The following is a 23114-nucleotide window of genomic DNA, read 5'->3' on the forward strand; positions in this document are numbered from 1 at the left end:
GCCGAAATCAAGAAGAAAAATGATGAGGCTTCAGAGTTTGCTACTTGGTGAGCCCCATGGGAATCATATTCCTCAAGCTAAGAACCACAGTTCCAGGCTGCTAGCTCTAAAGGTTCATGCGAAAGGCTGCAAACTTCTGACTGGGAAAGGCATGTGCAATTTAACCATCCTGAACCCCAGGCTTACTCTGGCCATAGGAATGGCCCTTTCCCTACCCCCATTCCTTGGCCTGCATATAGCTAAGCACATTGGATTTCAGTTTCCATCAAAGGCCAGGAAAGAGGGAAGGCAGAGGGTGTGGCCACCTTAGTAGCACAATCGTGGCCCCAACACTAGTGAGACCTTCACAGATATCAAGGGCAAGTCTTCTGAAGCTATAGCCGTACTCACAATAGCCTCTTTCCCCAAAGCTCCCACTGATGAATGGCAAGGACCACAAATAGGCATGGCTGGTGTTGGTGGGGAGGCCTATTCAGGAATCCATCAGGGGCCTGGGGTTTGGCCTGCACTGCCTCCACACCCAGGATGGGCTGTGGGGCCAACCTTTCTCACCCCACCAGAGCTGCCATCTGAAGACAGAAGGGCATCCCCAATACAACAAAGAGAAATTTGTGGCTTGAGGTTTATACGGTAATTACAGGCTACAATTTTCTGCCTTTCCACTTGTATGTCACTCAGCTTCTAAAGGGTAAATTGCAAGTTCTTTCCTCTAAATCCAGATCAGTCCTGACACATTGTTAAGTCACAGGCCCTATTGGCTGGGACAGAAAGGCTGTCCAGCGCTGTGTGGCAACAGAAACAACTGTAAGCATGGGGAGAAGAGACAGCAGACGAATGGGGGATGCTAGTTGCTAGCACATTTGTGTTTGATTTGAAACTAGAATGCATGTGCCATGCTCAGGAATCATGGCCAGAAACCCACATGGAGAATAAAAACAAGAAAAAAAAAATGACTGTACTATGTAGAAGCTGAAAGGCTGGAGTCCAGCTGATGCTGGAGACTAGTTAGCCTGATGTGAAATAGCTATTTGGTTATACTTTGAAAAAGAAAATGGTCACACTTTGAGAAAGAAATTTTAACAACACAGAGAAAAGAGCAGGAAAAAGATAATCCACTCTGAGTGTCTGATACAGGACCAGCTAAAACTGTAACCCTATACACACAGGGTAATAAAAGAACAGTCTCGAGACTGCTTTTCCTCCTGTTCATGTTCACAGTAACAGCTGGATACATACTAATTGCAAGAAGTGAAAGAAAGAGCTGGAAGTTGAAAAGCAGGCATGCACTAATCAGTCTCTCGCCAGCACAGTTTCAGACACAAGTGCGATGTGCCACCTAGCAGGTCTATTTTAAACGCACGCTCACAGTTCCTCATTTGTGTGGGTGGCTGTATGTTGTCAGAAGAGCAACACGCTATTCTCTCCTTCCAAGTGCATTGCTTCCATCCATCAAGCAATGGCTCAACCAGGGCTTCTCAGTCTCAGCACTATTGACATTTCAGGTCAGATGACTTCTTTGTTTGGGGGGTCTGTCTTGTGCATTATAGGACATTTAGCAGCATCCCTCGTCTCTATCCACTACAAGCCAGTAGAATCACCTCCCCCAGATATGACAACCAAAAGTGTCTCCAGGCATTGCCAGATGTCCTCTGTGGGGCCCAATCACCCTCCTTTGAGAACCACTAGACTAAACTAACAAAGAATGACTTTCTCTTCCTTCCCCCATCTCAAAGATCTCTATCCAAGGCTGAGAAAAATTAGGAGATATCTAAATCTATCAGCAAGTAACTCTTGTTCTGAGTGGCCTGCAGTAATATTTTAGACTTGCAAGATTTTCAATCATTGAAAACAATGCTCTTATTTCCTTTGGAAAGAAGACCCTTTCCAGCTAAACTCTGGGGTGGGGGAGGGAAACAAGTCAATTTCTTTTAGAGACATTTGTTTTAGTATATAGAAAGTCCAGGTGTAGAACTATGTGAATTGGAAGGAGCCTGGAGTACTGGAAACTCACCTCCCTGCTCCCTTTTTTTGCCACATTTTACAGGGGAAAAAACCCTACCAAGGCCTAGAGGGGGAAATGACTCACTCAAGGCCATACAAATTCCTAGTCCTTCTTTTATGGGGGCACAGGGCAATATTTCCCAATATGCCTGAAGAGCTTAGGTCTCTAAACACAGATAACTTACAGCTCTTTACAAGCAAGAGTTTTGGCCTAATCTTGCCAGCTAAGGAATGTAAATTTTATAAATGACAGAATACTGCAACCAATTAGTGCAAACAAACATTTATTGTGAAATATTCATCCTACCCTTTATTAGGTATTACATCATCAAAGCACTTTGTGGCAATGAAAATAGCTTTTTTTTTACCCCTCTGATTCACCCAATATTCCATTAAAGCTGCAAAAAATGTGCAATCTGCTTGAAAAATAGGTTGCTCTTATTTACTCATTTGTGAAAAGTCAAAAATTAAAAAAGAAAATGATACTAGCTTACAGGGCCTCTAGAGCCAATTTACCTTTCCACGTCCCACCTACTCCCCAAAATAATTAACAAAGATAATTTGTTTTAAATGCCTTTTTAAAAAACCAATGCACCTTTCCCCATGTTATAATCATAAAAATTTTAAAAAGCCATTATTTACTTTCTTGGAAAAAAGGTGGCCAGCCGTTGTTTTTTGATTGGGAGCATGTGTATTTCCTGGGAGTTCACTTTCTTTAACTTTATGCTCCGGTTTTTGACGGGTTTCCTAAGGGGCTCCGCGTTTCCCAGGGACTCTTCTCCTGGGCTGTTGATGTCATAGCCCTGAAGCACAGAGTCTTCTCTTTTGAAGGAGAAGTTTTTGGTGGACACCCCTGAGAGGCCTTTGATCTTGCCACAGAAGATGGTAGGTACAGCGTCTTCAACTGAGACGATGACCTTGGCCGCCTGGGACTCACTTACAATCTCAATGTTATTTTCAGCCTTGACCTCACCACTAGGGTGGCTAGGCTGGCTGACCATCTCAGCAGCATTGCTGCTGCCAATGTGGCTATCCATCATGGCTGAGGCCTCATGAGATGTGGCAGGGGCAAAGGGCATTTCCATGCTACTGGGAAGTTTCTCCATCACAGTATGGCCTGGGCTGTCTACAGACCCACTGCTGTCATATGGTGTCTCAGGGGCAGGCTCAGACTTCCGGTGGGCTGCCAGCGATAGGTCTAGGGCTGCATCCTCCTGGAAGAGTGGGGGACTGACTTCGCCAGGCTTGAGCCAGGGCACTGACTTCATGGAGAGATCCAGGGCCTCGTTCTCACTCCCCATCTTGATGACCGTGTGGCGGCTAAGCTGGAAGTACTCCTTCGGCTGGAGGATGTCTAAGGGCTTCAGTTCATCCTTTTCCAGAGAGGTCTGAGTGCCTTTAAAGGAGTGCAGGCTGAAAGAAGATGGTGGCTTGGGGAAACTGGGGCTGAACTTGGATTCAGAACTCTGAGGCACTGGGATGGGAATGGGAATGGGGACTGGCACAGGCAAGGGGACAATCACAGGGTAGGGAACCAAGAGGGTGGCCGGTGGGACCAAGGGAGACAAGGGGGAGTTAAAGGGCTGCGGGGGCACTGGAGCATAGCCTGGAGGAGGCTGACAGGGTGGAGGCCCGAGAGAACCCTGGGAGGGGAACAAATTCTGAAGCACAGCTTCGAATGGCAATGTGGGCTCCTGTGGCTGGCTGGGGATCCTCAGGTCCAGGAGTTGGGGCTGGGCCTCGGGGTCCTCAGCCCCCTGGAAGAGGTTATTGTGGATGGCATTGGAGGAACATGGGGCCTCCTGTGGCAGGACCAGAGGGGAGTTGAGGTGCTGGAAGACGTGCTGCTCCAGCACCACAGGCAGCTGCACAGGGCCCTGTGTGGTCATGACGTAGGTGGCATTGCCATTGGGGTTGAGCTCCGGTGCAGAGCTTCCCTCCACCTGCATGTGAATGGGCATCACCACTGGGCTTTCCCCAAGGCACAGGGGCTGCAACACAGTGGCCGCCACCTTCAGAGCCATGCCACTCTGGGACTCAGCAGGTGGGTTCAGAATGGATGGGGCAGGCACAGTCACAAGGGCCTTCTTGACCAGGTCAGTAGAATTGATGTTCCAGGCCTCAGTGGTGATCAGCTGGGCCATACCATTCTCCAGTCTGTTATTGGCCAAGGTGGGAGGGGAGTCGGTCATGTCCATGGAGAGGTTCTGGGACTGCAGGTCGTCCATCACTGGGCTCTGATGCCACTTGGCCTGCAACACAGAGAGCACATGATATGAATCTTCCATGAGACTATTTACACTTGCCTTAAGAGCTCTCTCCACATCTTTCTATATTTTAGTTAACTGGGGAGAACAGCCCAGCTTCCTAATATACATGAACACACCCATATGATCAGCTGGGCTAGAAGGACCCAAATTCAACAGACAATTAAACTATAAACAGATATGATGTAATCACTAAATAGCCACATGATGTTAAACAGGGTAGTCTTAAGCCTAATACTCAGCTTATATGTTTAGCCTTCACCAAAAACAAAGTTTCATTCCACATTGCTGTGTCAGACAGTTAAGATATTCAGAGATTTGACTTGTTCAAACTCAAACAAGCAGCAAAGACTTACTTTCCCTTAAGGAAAAATAAAACCTTGTCACATTTGAATATTCTATGCATATGGAAGGAGTCATTTAAAAACCTAAAAATAATGATGGAATTATTTGAAAATTGTGGAAATTCTCAGAAAGCATTTAAAAAAGCCTTTGTAGCAATAATTCTTCCTGAAGAGGTCTGAGGAGTAGAAGACACAAGAGTTGTTACAGTGTTCTCACAGCTGCGCTCCAACAACAAGAACATCCGCTCCCCAGAGCAAGGTGAAGATGGCTTGCATGAATGGTCATCAGGCCCAGTGTCACTTTCCCAACTGCCTCATCTGTCTGACCTATGGCCTCTCCTAACATCTAACTGCCAAGAGGAGGGGATGTGGATGAGTCTAGGGGTGGGGAAATGGAGCACTTGTTGGCAACAAAAATCTCCAAAGGTGAGAAATGTTTTCTCAATGTCCAAGGCACCTCCCAAAGACCTTGGCCACCTCCTGAGAGGCCCAAGAAGCGAAGCGCGTGTGCTTCCTGGAGGAAGCAGGGCTGCAGCTGTAATATGGCTCTCCATGGAAACGCGTCCATATTTAGCCTCGTTGCCATGGAGAAGGCAGGCACCATGTCTAACTCAGGGATCTGTGCAGCCCTGGAGTCTGGTTGGGCTCAATAATAATTCAATAATCCTCGGTTTCACTGGGAATGCCTGGGGCAACTCAGATCCTTGACCTCACCTATCTCAGCTGCGTAGACTTTAGTCCTTGGTCATCTTGTCTTCCTCTCCTCACCCCCAAATAGCCAACACAACCTCACAAACAAGAAAGAGCACACCATAGGATTACAAATAAACAAACGATATCTCACTTCAGGAAGGCAACTATAACAAATGAACAAATCCATAATATTGCCGGGCAATCAAAACACATCAAATGCAGACTGGGGGAGAGGAGGGCCAGGGAGGGATGCCGTGTTGACAACTTTGTGCAGACAGACAGGTGGGCCCCAACCTTGGCAGGGCACACTGCAGTGCCTTGGAGGGAGGGCTCCAGAGCCATCTCCCTATGGGCAATGTGCCCTTTGGACACCATAAGGTGACCAGGCATGCTGGCCAGTAATCCCCACAGGGCAGAGTTGGGAGGTAGCCTGCCCCCAGAGAGGCTGAGGGGGCTTGCCCCTTTTGAGAACCACAGCCGAAGGGGCCCCAGCAAACTTCCAGCTGATTAGCTCACCATGGCCCCAGCAAACTTCCAGCTGCCAGCTGATTGGCTCCTCTGCGGTGATGCTCATTGGGCTGTTTCCCCGCCCTTTCAGACCACGGAGCTGCTCACTGGGGGACTCTTTTGGCTCCGCCCATGCGACCCAGCCAATCGCCCTCAAGAGAAGGAGGAGTGGGGGGTTGAGAGGCTCCTGGGAAGCCGGTGGTGGCGGTTGGGCTCTGAGGGAATTCCTGAAGAGCTCCTGTGGTGTGGCGTGTGTGTTCTAAAAATAAAGTTCATTTTTGCTTGATATGTGGCTCATGAATTGTGCCCAGCCAGACTGTGGCATGACCCCAGCTGAAGGGCCTGGTTCTACATGAGATGAGTCCATGCTTCAGCCCAGAAAACGTCATGCCTCCAATTTACCAGTCATCCCCCACATGCACGCATGCATGCATTCACTCATCCAACCAATTCATTTGCTAAATGGCCACTGCTGATCCACACCTTGCTGAGGGCTAGAGTTGAAGTCATGAGCAAGAGAGACAAGGTCCATGCTTTCATGAAGAGTATAGTGTGGTGAAGGCACATCTTTGATCAGAGATTTGCTAGCATGAGACAGCATCAAAGATATGTTAGGATTGGCAGCAACAGTAGTGGGAGAAATATTTATTGCACCTGCACATAGTCCTGTAAAGGCACTGAGAGCCCAAGGTTTCTTCCTAAAAGGTCTGACCTGTCCCTCACAGTGGCCAGAACCTTCAGGGAGTAGGGAGGAAAAGCTGAAAGGAAGTTGGGGTGGGACTCATGAGGACAAGGACAGAAATGTCAAGGAAGTCACCCATGGCCACCACCTGAGGTAAACTCTGATGGTAAGAGCCAACCCTACAGGAGTCAAGGCAAGTTCTCTAACCAACTTTGGGCTTCCTGTGGGGTTAGGATCATTTCTCACAATGATTGCATCTATCTGCCCTTTCAGAAATGGCAACTTACCTTGCTACCTGTCTGCTGCTCTCAACACCCTTCCAAGAGAGAGGGCAAACTTCTGGATGCCCCCTCTACCTGCTCCAAACACACACTCAGCTCAGGTGCCAGGTCTCATGGTTTCCTGGGAAACCTCCCTTCCCTTCCTTCTTGGGCTGCTAACTCTCCCCAGACCCTCCTGCTCAGAGTATGAGGAGGGGATCTTGCCAGGGTGGGGTGCCTCCCATAGGCCTCCACTCCTCTCATGGATAGTAAGAGCTGGAATGCATTGAGGGTTTGCTATGTGCCAGGTCCTCTGCTGAGAACTTCTCATGCATTACCTCATTCAATCCTCAGAATGACCCTGCCAGAAGGGCCCTAGAATTATGCCCATTTTGTTGGTGAGGAAATTGATTCCATAGGGGAGTTCAATATTGAGCTTAAGGGTACACCGAGGCTGGGATTAGAGTTCAGGGCCAATCCCAGATTCCTTTTCTCTTAAGGAAGCTGTGAGGGCTGTACCTCTCAATGTCATGCCCACAACCTCCTCTTCAACAAGGCGGGTGGCCATTCAGTGGCCATTTAGCTGTGGGGGCCTGCAAGAAAGAACACTTGAGCATAAGATTACTTCAAAGTAGAGGCCAGGTCCTTTCCAGTACATTCACGGAACTCTTTATTTTCTCTACTAGCGGTCTCCACTGTCCCCCTCATCACTGGCATCCCTGTCTTTGAGGAGTGTGCAGCCTCCAGGCTATGGTTGTGTTACTGGAGTGCTGGGAAGGGGGCACCCTCTCAACCTACTTCTAGTTACCCAGCCAGCTGTCCCCAGCCTGCCTTCCAGAGATAGAAGTCACATGAGTAATGGGGAGGCCTTCAGATCTCCTGCTGGGAATGCCACATCTCTGGGGAAATGGCTGACGCCTGATGGATTGCAGGCCAGACCAGGGTGCAGGTGGTGGGGGGCAGTATGCAGTATCTCAGGGGCAAATGGAAAGGAAGCCCCTGGCCAAAACCTCCCTTTCCCTTCCTCTGACATAACAGCCCTCAGACAAAGGTGACCCACGAACACCTCTAGCCTCTTCTCTGGAGAACCACTGGCCCACTGAGACAAGCTAATGTTCTTCCACTCAGTCCCCACTTGGTACGCTATCCCCAGAGATATCCAGGCAAAGAATATGAGCTCTGCTTCCATCACTCGTCCTTCCGGAGGGTCTGGGTGCACCCACAGTAGATGGCATGGACATAGCTGCTGCAAGAGCTGGCGCTGAATGCTCGGCTCTGCTCTGAGAATAAAAGCCAGCTCTTGAATTGAGGGTTCAAAGGGCAAGTCTCTTTCCCTAAGGAGGAGCCCAGAAGCCAGTTAATGACTGGAGAGAAAGGCAGAAGCCCATCCTCCCTGCTCAGCCAAGCTACTGATTAGTGTGGGCAGAGGGTGGGCTGGAGACCTCTTCAAATCAAGGAGCATTGCAGGAACCACTGACTAATGCTCAAGCATTAGTGGGTGTGAATTTCTTAGAAGTGACAAGGAACGTTTTGTTTGGGTTTTGCAAAACATCATTTTCAAATGGGTTTAAATGAGGTCACCCATCCATTCTGCCTGTGCCCATTATCACTGGGTGTGTGGGGGAGGACTCAGTAAACGATGGCAATGCACACATGCTAAGTGATAATAATGGGCACAGGCAGAATGGATGGGTGACCTCATTTAAACCAGTGCAAAGTGGGCAATCTGGATCTGCAGGTCACTGGAGACCATCATTCTCTTGGCCCTCAGCCAGTTGCTAGGACCTCACCCAGTAAAGCTCATGCGCCCTCCCCTCCCCCCAAATTAAGCCTTTGGGGAAAAAGCCTTGAGCCTAGGGCAGATGAGATGGGGAGGAATATCAGGGATAAGTAGCTGAGCCTGGAGACTTGAGGGGCCACAGAACTGTTACCTGAAACTCCTTAGCCTAATTACTGCAAAGATCTAATTATTACTGAGGCTGGTTCTTCCTAGGGTTGGCCCCTCAGCCTGGAGTCCTCACTAGCCTCTACCTTCAGCCTTGAACAGTCAACTCCTGCTCATCTCGAACTTCCTCTGAGATCTTGCCCCACCTCACTGTATTCCCACAGAATCCAGATTTAACCTTCCCTAGTCCAACCTGCCTCCCTATACTGGGATTGCCTATTTACTCCAAGAGAGGAGACTGGCTTGGACCTGCTGTGGGAAGAGCAGAGAGTCAGGCCCACAGGTGCCATGGGAGCACAATGAGGCGGCCACCATCCTCACCAGCCAGCGAGGGACTCCTGGATGAGACAGTTAATGTGAAAGCACTTTGTGGCCAGTGAAGAGCCCAAGGGGCCTGGGGAATGAATGAATTCATCCTGTGTTTCTCTGCTGCACTCAGAAAACAAAAATAAAAGCAACTGCTTTCCTTCTAAGGAGTGACATTCATGAAGAAGCTGACCTCAGGCCTAACTCGCTAGCAGTCAGTCAGTGTCCCACAGCTGCACCTCAAAGGGTGCCCTCAAAGCCATGCCTGCCTCTCAGGCTTTTTCTTCCAGAGATTTATGCAAAGACCTAACTTGGCCTATGTACTTCTGTATACATTGGTGTTTTCATAATATGGTCTTATTTGTGGATTACTTTAAAAAACAAAAACACTTGACTACTCATATAATTTAGACTATTCTCCACATCCTAAAGCTCATCTATTTCCTGGTTACAGGCATTGAACACAATGTGAGAGAGAGAGGTGTGTGCACTCTCTCTCTCTCTCTCTCTCTCTCTCTCTCACACACACACACACACACATACACACACATCCCTACGTTACTCCTAATGCCCTCAGCATGCTGGGAGCCCCTCCTAAATGCCCAGATCACATTTTGTGAACTGGAACCATTTTCAACATAGAAATGACTATAAAGATGACTATAAGGCCCTGGGTCCAAAGTGCCAAACACCTTTAAGCAAATGCCTTAGGAGAGACTACCTCAGTGTGGCAGGTATCAAGAGGGGTTTGTCTCACAGCAACTCAAGCCAGGGGCCATTTTTCTCAATGGCCTTTTGAGGCCCCTGGGATTCCTGGAGGGAGGTCACTCAGAAGGCACACTTAGCTTCAGGATGTAGATGTGACTTGCTCTCCTCTTCCACTGAGATTAACCTCATCTGGATTTTTCTATAAGACAAGCTTCTTCCACTAAAATGATCATGCTTTAAATGCTTGCCACATGTTGCTTAACAATGGGGCAAATTCTGAGAACCAAATTGATGGCTGATTTAGTCATTTTGTGAACGCCATTCAGTGTGCTTATGCAAACTAAGATGGTCATGAGGTTACTTGGTGATATAATCTTATGAGACCACCATTGAATATGTGGTCCATCATTTTTTTTAAAGAGAGAGAGAGAGAGAGAGAGAGAGAGAGAGAGAGAATTTTAATGTTTATTTTTTAGTTTTCGGTGGTCACAACATCTTTGTTTGTATGTGGTGCTGAGGATCGAACCCGGGCTGCACGCATGCCAGGCGAGCGCGCTACTGCTTGAGCCACATCCCCAGCCCCAGTCCATCATTTTTTGACTGGAGCTTCACTGTATGGCACAGGATTACATACTCTGAAATTCAGTTTTCTCAAGATACGACTTTTCCATCTCTAAAATATTGACATCTTTTGTTTTCATGGAGCATGTCAGCAGCTATCAATTATTCTGGAACAAACAATGAAAGATTATCTATGTCTTTCTTACTCAAAGTGTGGGTCCTTGGAGCAGAAGCAGCAGCATCACCCAGGAGATTGTTAGAAATCCAGAATCTCAGACTACAACCCAGATCCACTGAATCAGAATCTTCATCTCAACAAGATTCTTGGGTGATTTGCATGCACATTAAGGTCTGAGAAGCACTGGTCTTCTACTGGTTCTCAAAGCTGGCCGTATATTGAAATTGCCCTGGAGCTTTAAAAAAATACCAATGTGTGGGTTCCACTCCCAAGACCAATTTAATTGTTCTGGGATGTGGCTTGGGCACTGGAGTTTTCAAAAAAATTCCAGGAGGTTCTAATATACAGTGAAGCTGGAAACCCTTAATCTACTTTTTTGTGTGGTACTGGGGATCTAACCCAGGGCCATGTACCACTGAGCCACATCCCAAGCCCTGGGAACCCTTAATCTAAAGGTCAGAGCACAAGACAGTTTGTGAGCCAAATTTCTTCTCAGTGGCTGACTTTCCTTCTTACTTCACAAAAAAGATTAAGACTACCAACCTGCAAACTCCCACAACTTCCCTCCAGCCCTCAAAGTGTCTTCCATATGCCCCTATCATCAGGAAGAGGTGAGCTGCCCCTCCTCTTAAAAGGCTGATTTCCTAGACACCTCTGCCAGAATCCTGCCCCCCTTCCACCCACACTCTGTGTTGAGTCTATTTTCTACTTTGGTCCAGTTCTTAAACCACACCCTCAATGACTGACCTAATTCTGTATAAAAACCACCCGTCACTCACTATGAGCCAAATGAGAAAAGCATAATTTTTGTCCTTAATACAATGCACATATGGTTTCACCATTCAGGACCTAGGATGCACTAAATATCTAAGAAGTAATTCCAACTGGGTAAAAATGATTTTCTCTCCCCATAGGGTGTAATAATTGTCAATTACGTGCCCCAGTGATTAAATTTTCTGAGCTTTAAACATCAGCACAGGGCCTTTTTACCAAAGCTGTGAACATAATTACCACATGAATGTATTCCCAAATTGGTTAAAATATGGAGAATATACAACATAGTCACTTGCCTTATGTTTGATTGCCTTCTGCATCCAGAGTTCTACACAGCTCTCCAAAAGGAACATGAGTACCCAAATGAGCTTTGGATATAAGTCACTGGCATGCTACTTGATTTATTAAAACAGTGGTGGCCACACAGATTTCAACTGAGACAAATCTGTTTGAGGATGGGCAATGGCTATGGGGAAGTCCTGTTATAACACAGTGCAAATATTAGGCCTGGTCTGATTCTGATGAAAAATGAAAGGGGTGGGGCCCAGAATCACTGACTGGCCATCAACACAAGAACTTCAAGATCTTTGTAGGAGCCAGGCACGATGGCACATGCCTGTAATCCCAGCAGCCCAGGAAGCTGAAGCAGGAGGATCGTGAGTTCAAAACCAGCCTCAGCAATGGCAAGGCGCTAAGCAACTCAGTGAGACCCTGTCTCTAAATAAAATACAAAATAGGGCCGGGGATGTGGCTCGGTGGTCGAGTGCCCCTGTGTTCAATCCCTGATACCAAAAAAAAAAATCTTTCCAGGAAAAAGAAATAAGGTCATGCTCTGAGATGCCATAAAAGTCATTTATGCCCATTTTATCATATCATTCTTTTTATTCTCAGTTTTTATGGTGCAATAAGTAAATATAAAAAGTCATAATAACATACATGTGTGTATATGAATGTATGTATATGTTGTGGGGTGTTCAAGATTTTTCTGATCAAGGGTAAGAATGAAAACATTACCACTAAGCAGGAGGGACAAAGCTCTCAGGGCCCAGTGAGACTTCCCTCAAAGTGAACAAGTCTTTGAGTTATTAGCCAGTTCAACTGGCCAGTCCCTCCTGCTTTGCAGAGCAAGAAGCTGAGGCTCAAAGGTCAAGTGACTTGCTCAAGTTCACACAGCATTGAATACACTGACTTGCAGACCTGCACTTCTTCCTCAAAGGCACATTACCCAACCCATTGCCTTAGTTTCAAATTCCCAAGGGAATTGAGGGGTGCTTGAGTCTAATGCACTGGCCAGAGTCAGCCAGCCTGGATTAGAACATCTCTATTGTAACCAGCACCTGACACCAAAATATGTGGGATACTTTCAGTCAACCATCAAAATGTCAAGAAGAGTTTGGTGAGCAAGGAGCTTGATTAAGAAGAAATACCCCCTTGAGTCAGAGATGCCTAATAGACAAGTCATTGAAATAGAAGTCAAAGGTTCAATGCACACATGAGCTTTTCATAACTGTAGGAAAGTCATTTTACACCCCAGGGACTCAGGTTCCTCTTCTGTAATATTGGCACTGCCCCCTTCTCAGACCTCCCAGGAGTGAGTGGTGCTTGCTGGGAAGGAATCAAACCTAGCCTTCCCAGAGCTGCTGGAAGAGGAACTGCTGTGGGCCCCAAAGGGTGAGCAGGTGTGAGCTGTCAAGCAGAATTGGAGGGAGAAAATAAATAGCTCAAAGGCCTAATTTTCTCAAGTCTTTGCTGGGTTAGAACCCAGGCCTCAAGAGAAATCTGGAATAGTTGGTGGCGAGGGCACTCTGCTGCCTTTCTTTCTCTGTAGATGATGTCAGATGTCTCTGTGTTTATTATCTCATTTCCTATTCCTGAATACCTGTAGGCTGCCTAAATCATCCATGGTGACCCTTGGGACCATGCAGGCTTTAGTGTAGGGCTGGACTAGATTCATGCCAATTCATTTATTCATCCTTTTAAGAATGATCTGGGAACCTACTATGCGCTAGCATACATTTCCTATTCCTCCAACCTGGTACTACTTTCTCGGAAGGCATGTAGTTTTTTTGTTTGTTTGTTTGTACTAGGGATTGAACTCAGGGGCACTCAACCACTAAGCCACACTCCTAGCCCTATTTTGTATTTTATTTAGAGACAGGGTCTCACTGAGTTGCTTAGTGCCTTGCCTTTGCTGAGACTGACTGAACTTGCAATCCTCCTGCCTCAACCTCCCAAGCAGTTGGGATTACAGGCATGTAGCCTTTTTCTTGACTCATTTCTCAGGGCATTAACCAAACCCATTTTCTATGGTTGTCTACTTTGATTGGGGTTCAAGGCTCATAGATAGATGTAGGAGATGATGTCAGTGCAAGGACGTCTCTAAGGTAGAGAATGATAAATGTTTGCTTTCCAGAGAGGCCTGCCCCTGACACTACAAGGAAAGAAGTATTCTCGGTGAACCTCAGTGGAAGGTGACAGGCCACTGCAGCATTACATGAGACTCTCAGGAAGAGCTGTTTTTCGTGAGGATCACCATTGCTTATGTAGCTGGGATAGCTGACTGAATTAGAGGAGAAGTTGGGGGTAAGGGTGTGACCATAAGCTGGCTTCCAGGAAGCAACTTGGATCAGGAATTCAGTGACAGAGGGCCTAAGGGTTGGCTGGTGAGTGTGTGTGGCTGAAACCTCTCTGACACAAGTCCATTCATTTGTGTGCTCTGAGGCCTGGGCATTCTTGGGGGCCTCTGAGATGCCAGGCAGTGGTCACCTTTGAATTCTGGTCACCAACACCAGCTTGTCCCATAGTTAAATCACCTATTATCCTTCTACATATATCAGACTCCTCAACACAGCCTTTAAACAGCAACACAGGATCATCAAATGAGGAAATAAAAGGACAAGAAGTAGTATATACAAAATGGAGAGTGGAATGTGCAAGTCAGCAAGTGGCTGTTTTTGCATTCGGCTGAGGCCCTGCAGCTTTCCACCAGACACCAGACCCCAGACACCATCAGAGACTGGGGCCACAGGAGCCATACCATGCAGGAGCAATAGGTCATGTTTAAGGTCTCAGGCCAGGGTCTATCCTCTTGAAGAACTATGGTTTGGGGTGATTTTTTCTGGCAACAAAGAAGCCTCTTCAATTTAGAATAAAGGGGAAAAACCTGCCTCTGAAAGAGAAAATACTTCTAATTAGATTGAGATACAAAGGTTAAATTTTTGTTCTGGGAAAAAGACTGTTTATAATCCTGTGTCATTAGCAAGACATTTTCCAGAGACCAGTGTGACAGAAATAGACCCTCTGAGGGGTCACTGGAAGGAAGAGGTGCAGAATTCTGAAGTACTAAGGTCTGGAGTTCAGACTGTCCCCTTCTCCTAATGTCAGTGAGCCCCTCACCAATTGTTAGCATGGGGACAGTGCCAGCTTACCCTGGGTACGGGGCCCCTGTGAGGCTGGGCAGAATGGAAAGCTTTGAACTCAGAGAGGCGTGGGTTCAAACATCAGCCTGCCAAACTTTGCTAGCTGCGTGACCTTGGGTAAGTTAGTTCTAAGCCTCAGTTTCTCTCTTGTAAGATGAGGATTTTTAAAACTCCCCATCATACAGAGTGTTCATAATGATTAAGGGACATAATCTACGTAAAGTGCTTGGCACAGAGCCTGGCACATGGAAAGTGCTTTGTAAATCAAGACCAACATCATTATCCTTGCCATCACTGTTGGTTTCACTGTCACTGTTACCATCATCATTGTCATCACATCATTAGCACTGGATTCATCTTCATCATTCTCACTGTCATCATCCTTATTGTCACATTGGCTTCATCTTCTTCCTCATTAGACCCCTGGCCATGTTTCCTCTTTACATGTTGAGTAGCATCAAATACTCCCTTGGCATCTGAATGGGTCCACACATTCATAACCCTGTATGTTTAAGGGTTCACTTGAAAATCAGCTGGTAGGAACTGGGAAGGCAATTGTCATAGAATCAGTGTTACACCTGATGGGAGGTTTCCAGGCTGGCACCCCAAACCCACTTCACCCCCAACATAGCTAAGATACTGAACATTTGTGGTAAAAACAGAAGACAATACTATTGTAACACCAGGAACTAAAGATGGCAGGAAAATGATTAAATAAATACAAAAATCTACTCCTTGTTCAGGTTGGGGGAAAAGGCGGGGGGGGGCGGGGGGAGCCAGAGCCTTGTGTATCTTGCATATGGACTCATGAGCATTTCTAAGGGTTCTGAAGTTACTGCCCTTTGGCTGTTCATAATTTCACTTCAGATCCTTCAGGGTTTTTTTTCTCCTTTGCACAGGGCCTAAGTATCTCTCCTTTCTTCTTTTCAGTAGTGATTAGGATCATTTTCTCATTTAAAAAAAAAACATGGAGCAGACAAGGAAGAGGGTAAGGATAAAAGGGAGAGAGAAAGCAAAAAGATTTTCTGAGCTAAGTAGGTAGAAGTGGAAGGAGAGAAAATTTAAAAATATATAGAGAAACTGAAGGAAGCTGTGAGGAAAACATGGAATGAGATCTCCAATTGGCCACAAGGGGCGCTGTCAAGCCGTAACAGCTTGGTTGCTGTGCCATGTGGGGGAGGGAGAGGTGAGAGGGGAGTTTCTCAGCACATTGAGGACATGTTGAAAAATAACACATTGTTCACAAGTACAAGTACTCCTAGTAAATAAGGAAGCTAGTCCAAATTCTGGAAGAATGCACATGCTTTTAAAATCACCAAGCATATTTACTTGGTACTTGGCTGTGCTGTCAGTCCTAGAAAAAAATATACAAGCTCATATTCTTTTGGTGTTTGATTTTCATTTTTGCCTAACCCTAACCTCCAGTCTTCCTTGGGCAATCAGAATTGGGCCCTCCCCCCCAAAAAAATTGGAATTTGCAGAAAAAAAGATGATAAACTCATTCTCAGTGAGATATACAAATGATAAGGCTCAAGTATTATATTTCCATGATTGGTATAATAAACAACATCTAGTCAGCAATAGAGCTATGGACAAAGAAGTAGAAGTCTAAGTGAGGAATTTCAGATGCCAATCATGGGAAAGAAGTTTCTTACTTTCTTGACTTTTCTCCACAGATTCAAGAGTCTACAACTAGGACCAAGTTTGTTGGCTTCTTTAAAAGGTACATGCACTAAGAGCAAAGAAAATATATGAATGTGAAGCAGTTATTTATTCCTTTATGGACTCAATCGGCAAACACTTAGTGCTCACCCAAAAGAAATTTCCTGAGTAGGTGCTTCCCAGGTACAGAGATTTCCACAATATCTAGAGTTGCCTTTATCTCATTTTACTGAATGAGCCACCTCCTGAAACTCTGCTTTCTACCTTACCAGGTTTCCATGCAGAAGCTATAGACTCTCAAAGGACAACATGCTACTGCAGGGTTACAGTCACATGGAAACTCAGTGACCACTCTCAGTGATGATGATCTTGGTAAGGAAGGTGAAGAGAGGAAGCTGGTGATTTTTGGTGAACCCAACTGGCTATAGTTATCTTAGCTTGGGTTCTCCCATTGGATGATCCTAAGGCAAAGAATTAACTGAAAATAGTTTATTTGGGAGAAGGTCCCAGAAAACACCAGAAGGGGAGTAAAGCAACAAGACAGGAAAGGAAAGAAGCTAATTTATCAAGCAAGTTACCACTGCAGGCAACTGGAGCTCAGTTCCACTGGGGAATTCTGGGAGACTGTGTAGAACACATTCCTCAGGGCTATGTCAACTGAGAGGCCAGGAAGTCAGGGTGTTTAGTCACCAACTTCCATCCATCACTGGTCAGGGGTTGCTTCTGGAGGATACGTTCATTCCTTGGCACTTCCAGATAGCACAGCATGCAGGCCTAGTGTGCTCCTGAGACAAAAACCAAAAAACAAACCTTAAGGGACAGTCACAGGTACATACAGTAAGTAACCTTTGGTGTACAGAGGTGAGTCTGAAGGGATATGGTGGGGTACCAATAGCATCTGCCATACTAACCATGCCCTGGAAAGTTCCAGTGAATATTATGTGAATACTTAAATGTCATTCATTTAGGCTACCATGACCAAGTGATTCCCCAGTCAGTGGAACCTTCTATGACCCCATGAAGAAGACACTGCTATTTTTAACAATGCCCACACCACAGAAGAATCGGCTCATGGGGGGTGTGCCTCAAGATTTCATAAAGAGTAAGTCATACAAGGAGGCCAGAGATGACTATCTTTCCAAAAGCAAAATGTTCAAGAGATGGTCAGCTTGGCTGATATGCTCCTTTGCTAAAATTTAACTGGGGCCCTCCAGAAAGTTCTTTTAATCATATTTGTGCTGGCTGGAATGCAAGATGTTCCTGGGATGAGTCACAGAGGGAGTTTCTTTTCTAGTGATCGTGTATTCCAACTCAGGGACCAACAACAAAAAAAAAAAAAACAATAAATAAACACTACTTTACTTCATCAGCTGCATACTGCCTAATAAAAATAATAATGACAACCCTGACCCAAGAAGTACACAGACAATGCAGGAAGAAGGGGGTAGGGAATGCTCATCTTTTAAACAGGAAGACTTCTTTCTGGAATTCAGTTTAGTCAAAAGCACTCCTCTGCCTCGAGGCAAGCTCTCTCAAGAGCAGAACAACATGCTCGGCAGAATCTTAGGGCTGGTGAATCTTTTGAAGTCCTTAAGAAATCACTATATTTATCTTAAAGCAAGTATCATGGTGAGAGTTAATACAGCATAAACAATGCAAAGTTGAAGTGGGGAAAGGAAACAGATTGGCTGCCTAACATCTGGCTACTTGGCAATGAAGATTATAGGTGTTATTTCCTATTTTCTTTAGGGGAAGACTTCCTTTGGAATGCACATGTTTACACACACACACACACACACACACACACACACACACACTGGTAGTCAAGTTGGAATGAAGCCACCTGTTTCCCTGTTGTAGTCCAAGGGGACCCTCAAACAGGATTCTTGTCCATTCATTCTCTTTCTCGCATGCCCCACCTCTGGTATTGTCCCTCTGAATTCCAACCATCGGGCTTTTATTGCTGTGGATGACATGTGAACTAGACCTTGTCACATCTGAAGGATTTCTGAGGAGGAAATAGTGGAATGGAGGAGAATTTTCCAGAAGGATATGACTGGAAGAAAGGCATAAGATGGCAGGTGTGTCCAGAATAGGCTGCCTGGTTGGACAACTGGAGCCCAGGGCTGGTAAGGGTTGGAGGCGAGACAAGTGTGTGGAAACATTAGAAGGGTGCCAGCTCTTCCAAGGGTGTTCATAGTTGCCCCTTAGCAATTAACCCTGTGTCCTAAAGGACTGCCAACTCAGTCAAAACAACTTTGATGTCTTTACAGGCCCCAATGAGCAGGAGGCCTCAATTCAATAGTGAGACCATTAGGTTGGGGAGAAAAGAAGAAGTAATTTAGTTTTCAGGGCTTTGCTAGCTTCCTCATTCCCCCTTCCCCACTGCTTCTCTCCACACACTCACAAGATGATAATAATAAACCATTTACTGAGCACTGATTTATCATGTGCCAGGCACCCTGCTAGGTATTTTACATTCATTTTCTCATCTCATTTTCTCAGCAACCCCAGCAGATTGGTACCACCTTGGTGTGAGTTGATTTGTTGGACTGTTGCTTCCCTCTCCCTTCTACCCCCAGGATCTGAGCTGTGAACCCCCAGGAAATGGTTGTTTTCATGGGAGGGAGGGGCAGAGTTTTCTAGAACATGAACAAAGTTTAATGTAGGAAAGGTAGGTGTGGGGTAAGAAAGGACAGAAAGTGGGTAGTGTCTCCTGTCTCAGATCAGAACCTACAATTTCTTGGCCTTCTCCTGTGGTTCAGACAGGCCTGCCTTGATTTCTTTTTCTGGCCCAGCCCTAAGTTCCCTCCTCTTCTATTATCATTTCTACTAGTGAAGACTGGGCTCTGAAATGCACATCCTGAGTCAGGTGCTCCCCTTCTTTTCTGAGCTCATTTCTCACTTCCTGTGTGCTCTGGTTTGGACAAGTGTCCCCCAAAGGACACTGTGGAGATGAAGCCTTGGCAGGAGGTCATCAGTCCCTGGGGGGTATGCCCTTGAAGGGGATAATGGTATTGCAGCCCCTGGTCTTCTCTTTCTCACTTCTTGGCCATGAGGAATGGTTTTCCTCCTCCATGCTCTCTGTGCCCTAATGTGCTCCCTTACCACAGTCCCCAGCGCAACAGGACTGACAGCCCATGGACTGAAACCTCCAAACCTGAGAGCTGAATAACCCTTATTTCAAGATAAGTATTTGTAATGGCAATGGGAAGCTGATTAACACACTAGGCTTCTGGATCCAGGCAGGAGCTATTTCCATCCTCCCCAGGATTATTTCATCTGTGGCTGACTGATTGGCCATCTAGCAAATGCATTGCCCCTTCTTCCTGGACTACAGTTCCCAGTCTCCCTTGCAGTTAGTGTGATCATGTTCCTGAGTGCTGCCAACAGAGTGTGAGTAGACACGTACCACTTTGGGTCTGGCCCTTCCTTCCTTCCATATGTGATGCTCCGATTCCTTTCTCTCTCTTTGCTTTAGCTTAATGCATAAGGACCTATTGGAAGCCATCTGATGAAGACAGCAGAGCCACAAGACAGGAGGGTATACACACCTGACACATGGCTTGGAGGCAGGCCCTCTGCCAGCAGGAACATCCATTCGAAGCTTTATGTGAGTGAGAAATCAACTTCTATTGTGTTTCAGCCTCAGTACACTTTCAATTTGTTATGAACAGCAGCGCAGAAGGCTTCCTGGGACTCACCTTGTGCACTGCTAGGGACAGCAGACTGTCTCTACCCTCTATTGCTTCCTCCATGTTTGGAGTCCTCCAAACTCACTGGCTGAAAACCAGAGCTGCAGAATCCATCTTAGTGCCCACAGCCCAATTCCAAGCTTCCACATGCTAACTTTCCTGTTGCTACAGCACTGAGCACCCTTGCCTGTTCTTCCTGATTTGAATCAATTTATTACTGTGCGTTCAGGACTATTCTTTGCTTGGCAGCTGCATCTATATCCACTGAAAGAGTCTGCTTCCCTGGCATTCATAGAGCTGGGAGAAGCAAGGGAGCTGCCTCCAGGGAGCAGGGAGAGGCAGGGCTGTCAGCAGCCCTGTTCCCCACAATCCTGCAGCTCCTTAGGTGGCCTGCCCCATGTCAGTGGGTGGGGTGGTTAAGAGTGAAGCAGCAGGACCCTGGCACGAAAGAAACACACAGACCTGGGTAGGAGTCATGCTTGGTTTCTTGCCAGAGGAAACTACTAGAACCACAATACCCCCTTTCTCCTGGGACCCTTGGCTAGTTTGCTGGTTTGTAGTGCAAGGAGGCTTGGGATTTCTTCCCTTTCCCCCATACCAGACTCTTTACAGGAAAGGTCCAGGTGGATTCTCCTTTGGGAGAATTTACCATCTATGGCTCCAGCCTCTAGGATTGCTTTCCCTTGTTTCCCTGCCTAGTTGATTTTCTAGGCAAAGATTGCCCATTTAAAAGTGTTCTCTCCCTCCACTGACCACAAAGTGCCATCGCTAGTAAGCTTCTGCCTTGTTTTCAACATTATTGCTCTTTGGGGGTTCTTCCCTAAAAATACCAGTTCTTCCAAAGACATATTAGAGAGACTAAATTAGTCTTCACCATATTAGAGAGACTAAACTGATTGAAAACATTTTCTATATAATTAGGACTTTCATGTGCAAAGGACCCAACTAAATATCTTCATTATCACCTCAAAACAAAAACAAACAAACAGGGATCACCCCTATTTTATAGATGGGAGACTTCAGACTCACCTCAAACCCTGCAATAAATATGAAAGGAGACTAGAACTAGCGCTCTCTGCCCTCTGAACCAAGACTGAGAAACTTCTCCTTAGGTCTAAGCTCCCTGGCTCCAGAGCTTTTTGACAGCTGTGACATCTGGAATTTACCTTAAAAGTCACCAGCATCTCCACGGAGACTGGCCTCAGTCTGTGACTCAGGTGAAGCCCTAATCTGGTCAGTGGGCAGCCACTTGTCTGATCGACTGCCAAGATTGCACACCCTGGGCTGCTACTGAAGTTGCAGTCACCTCTTCATCTCCCTAATACTTGAGGCAGGGCCAAAGAGCACCTGGAATGTTTGAAATGTTTTCCTTACTGGGGAAACTGGTGGCTTTCTAATTAGCATGATGGTGACTGTAGGAAAAGGATAGAACTGGGGTATTCAAGACATATGGTGTGAATTGGCTGAAATATTTGAGAGGTAGTTCCCCAACTTTGTTACCAACAGCGTTGGTGGATCCAGGAAAGCTGGGAGGCAGCACCCAAAAAGGGAGGGTTCCAATGCTTGCCACATAACTGTCCCATGTCTGGCAACCAGTTTTAGAGGATTTCCATTTGCCTATGCCAACTAGAAGGTGACAAAATTCTACCTTGGAAATGTTATCATATCTGCCTTGAGTGCTCACAGCAGCTGAGATGACAGCCTGCAGGGACTCCCTGAATGGCCTTATGAACTGGTCTGTGCCTGCTGGCTACTAACTTGTTACATTATCAGTGTCTGTGGAGGGCACCATTTGCCCTGAGACTTGTCCTGTGGCTGTCACAGTGTGATTTTGAGCTCCCCATGCAGGGGCCCCTCCTCTTCTCCCCTCTGACTCTTTAGCCTGCCTCCATCTCTTTCCCTAGTTCCCTCTCAGGGTTTTGGCCTTGAGCTTGCCTTGCGGCAGCCCAGACAACCCTCAGGGCTGGAAAGACTGTGTTAGGAACAACGATGATAAGTGGAAACCTCCTGTCCATACAACTTTTAAACCAGCTTCGCTCCCACAGGACCTTTTCAGTATCTGAGCCAGAACTGACTGACATGCTTGAAAATTTTTCAAAATGTTCTTGAAAAGGAAAAAAGAAAAGAAAACCCCAAGTGACCCTATCTCATTCATCAGAATGACTACAACTGAAGGATATTATAAACAAAATGTTGGTGAGGCTATGGAGAAACGGAAGCACGTGCACACCGCTGGTAAAATGGTACCACTACTTTGGACAACTGTCTGGTAGTTTCTAACGAAGTTCAACAAATTGCCTACCCTATTCTTGGCAATTTCCCTGTCCCGCCTCCCCTCATGAAAATATATATTCACAAAAAATATTTGTTCACAGATGTTCATAGGAGTTCTATTCTTCAAAGCCACAAACCAGAAACAACCCAAATGTTTGTCAACAGGTGAACGAATAACTAGGCTATGCCACAGCTACATGGAATACTACTCCAAAATTAAAAGCAACAAACAATGGAGACACACACACACACACACACACACACACACACAATAACTCAGATGTAGCCCAAAGACACTGTGCTGAGTGAAAGCATCCAGGTAGAAGGTGTATATACTACAGGACTTCACTGACACAAAATGGTGAAAAAGGCAAAAATATTTATACCATGATCTAGAAATCAGAGCATGGTTGCTCTGGGGAGGCAAAAGAGAAAACAGGGGCTGGGGATGTGGCTCAAGCGGTAGCGCGCTCGCCTGCCTTGCATGCGGCCCGGGTTCGATCCTCAGCACCACGTACAAACAAAGATGTTGTGTCCGCCAAATACTAAAAAATAAATAAATATTAAAATTCTCTCTCTCTCTCTCTCTCTCTCTCTCTCTCTCTCTCTCTCTCTCTCTAAAAAAAAAAAAAAGAGAGAGAACAGATTAAAATAAAGCCTGAAGAGCCAGCTTTCTGGCATGCTGGGAGTGTTTTCTAGACTCTCTGAGATGGTGGTTACATAGGTACATAGAATTGTCAAAATTGATCCATCTGACCACTTACAAATCGCTTTATTTTATGTTAATTATCTCTTGATAATTTAAGAAAAGAGGCGTTTAAAATACTGTGGAAGAACT

The 23114-nt window shown here is 46.1% G+C and overlaps 1 protein-coding gene across 4 annotated transcripts in view; it reads right to left on the reverse strand.

Annotated features, from left to right (window-relative positions):
* Positions 1–2308: 2308 nt before the first annotated feature.
* Positions 2309–23114, reverse strand: part of Rai2 (retinoic acid induced 2) — a 68565-nt gene continuing 47759 nt past the window's right edge. For 2 of the 4 annotated variants that reach the window (XM_077107078.1, XM_077107076.1), the window contains exons 2-3: positions 16886–17092; positions 2309–4253 (exon numbers count right to left, since the gene is read on the reverse strand). In XM_077107078.1, coding sequence (XP_076963193.1) covers positions 2640–4229 — 1590 coding nt within the window. In that variant the 5' untranslated portion in view covers positions 4230–4253; positions 16886–17092 and the 3' untranslated portion in view covers positions 2309–2639. Of the gene's footprint in view, positions 4254–5821; positions 5909–16885; positions 17093–23114 lie in introns of those variants that run through there. The other 2 variants (XM_077107075.1, XM_077107077.1) reach the window with 2 other exon arrangements.

The sequence above is a fragment of the Callospermophilus lateralis genome, chromosome X (genome assembly GCF_048772815.1).
Source record: "Callospermophilus lateralis isolate mCalLat2 chromosome X, mCalLat2.hap1, whole genome shotgun sequence".
NCBI lineage: Eukaryota > Metazoa > Chordata > Mammalia > Rodentia > Sciuridae > Callospermophilus > Callospermophilus lateralis.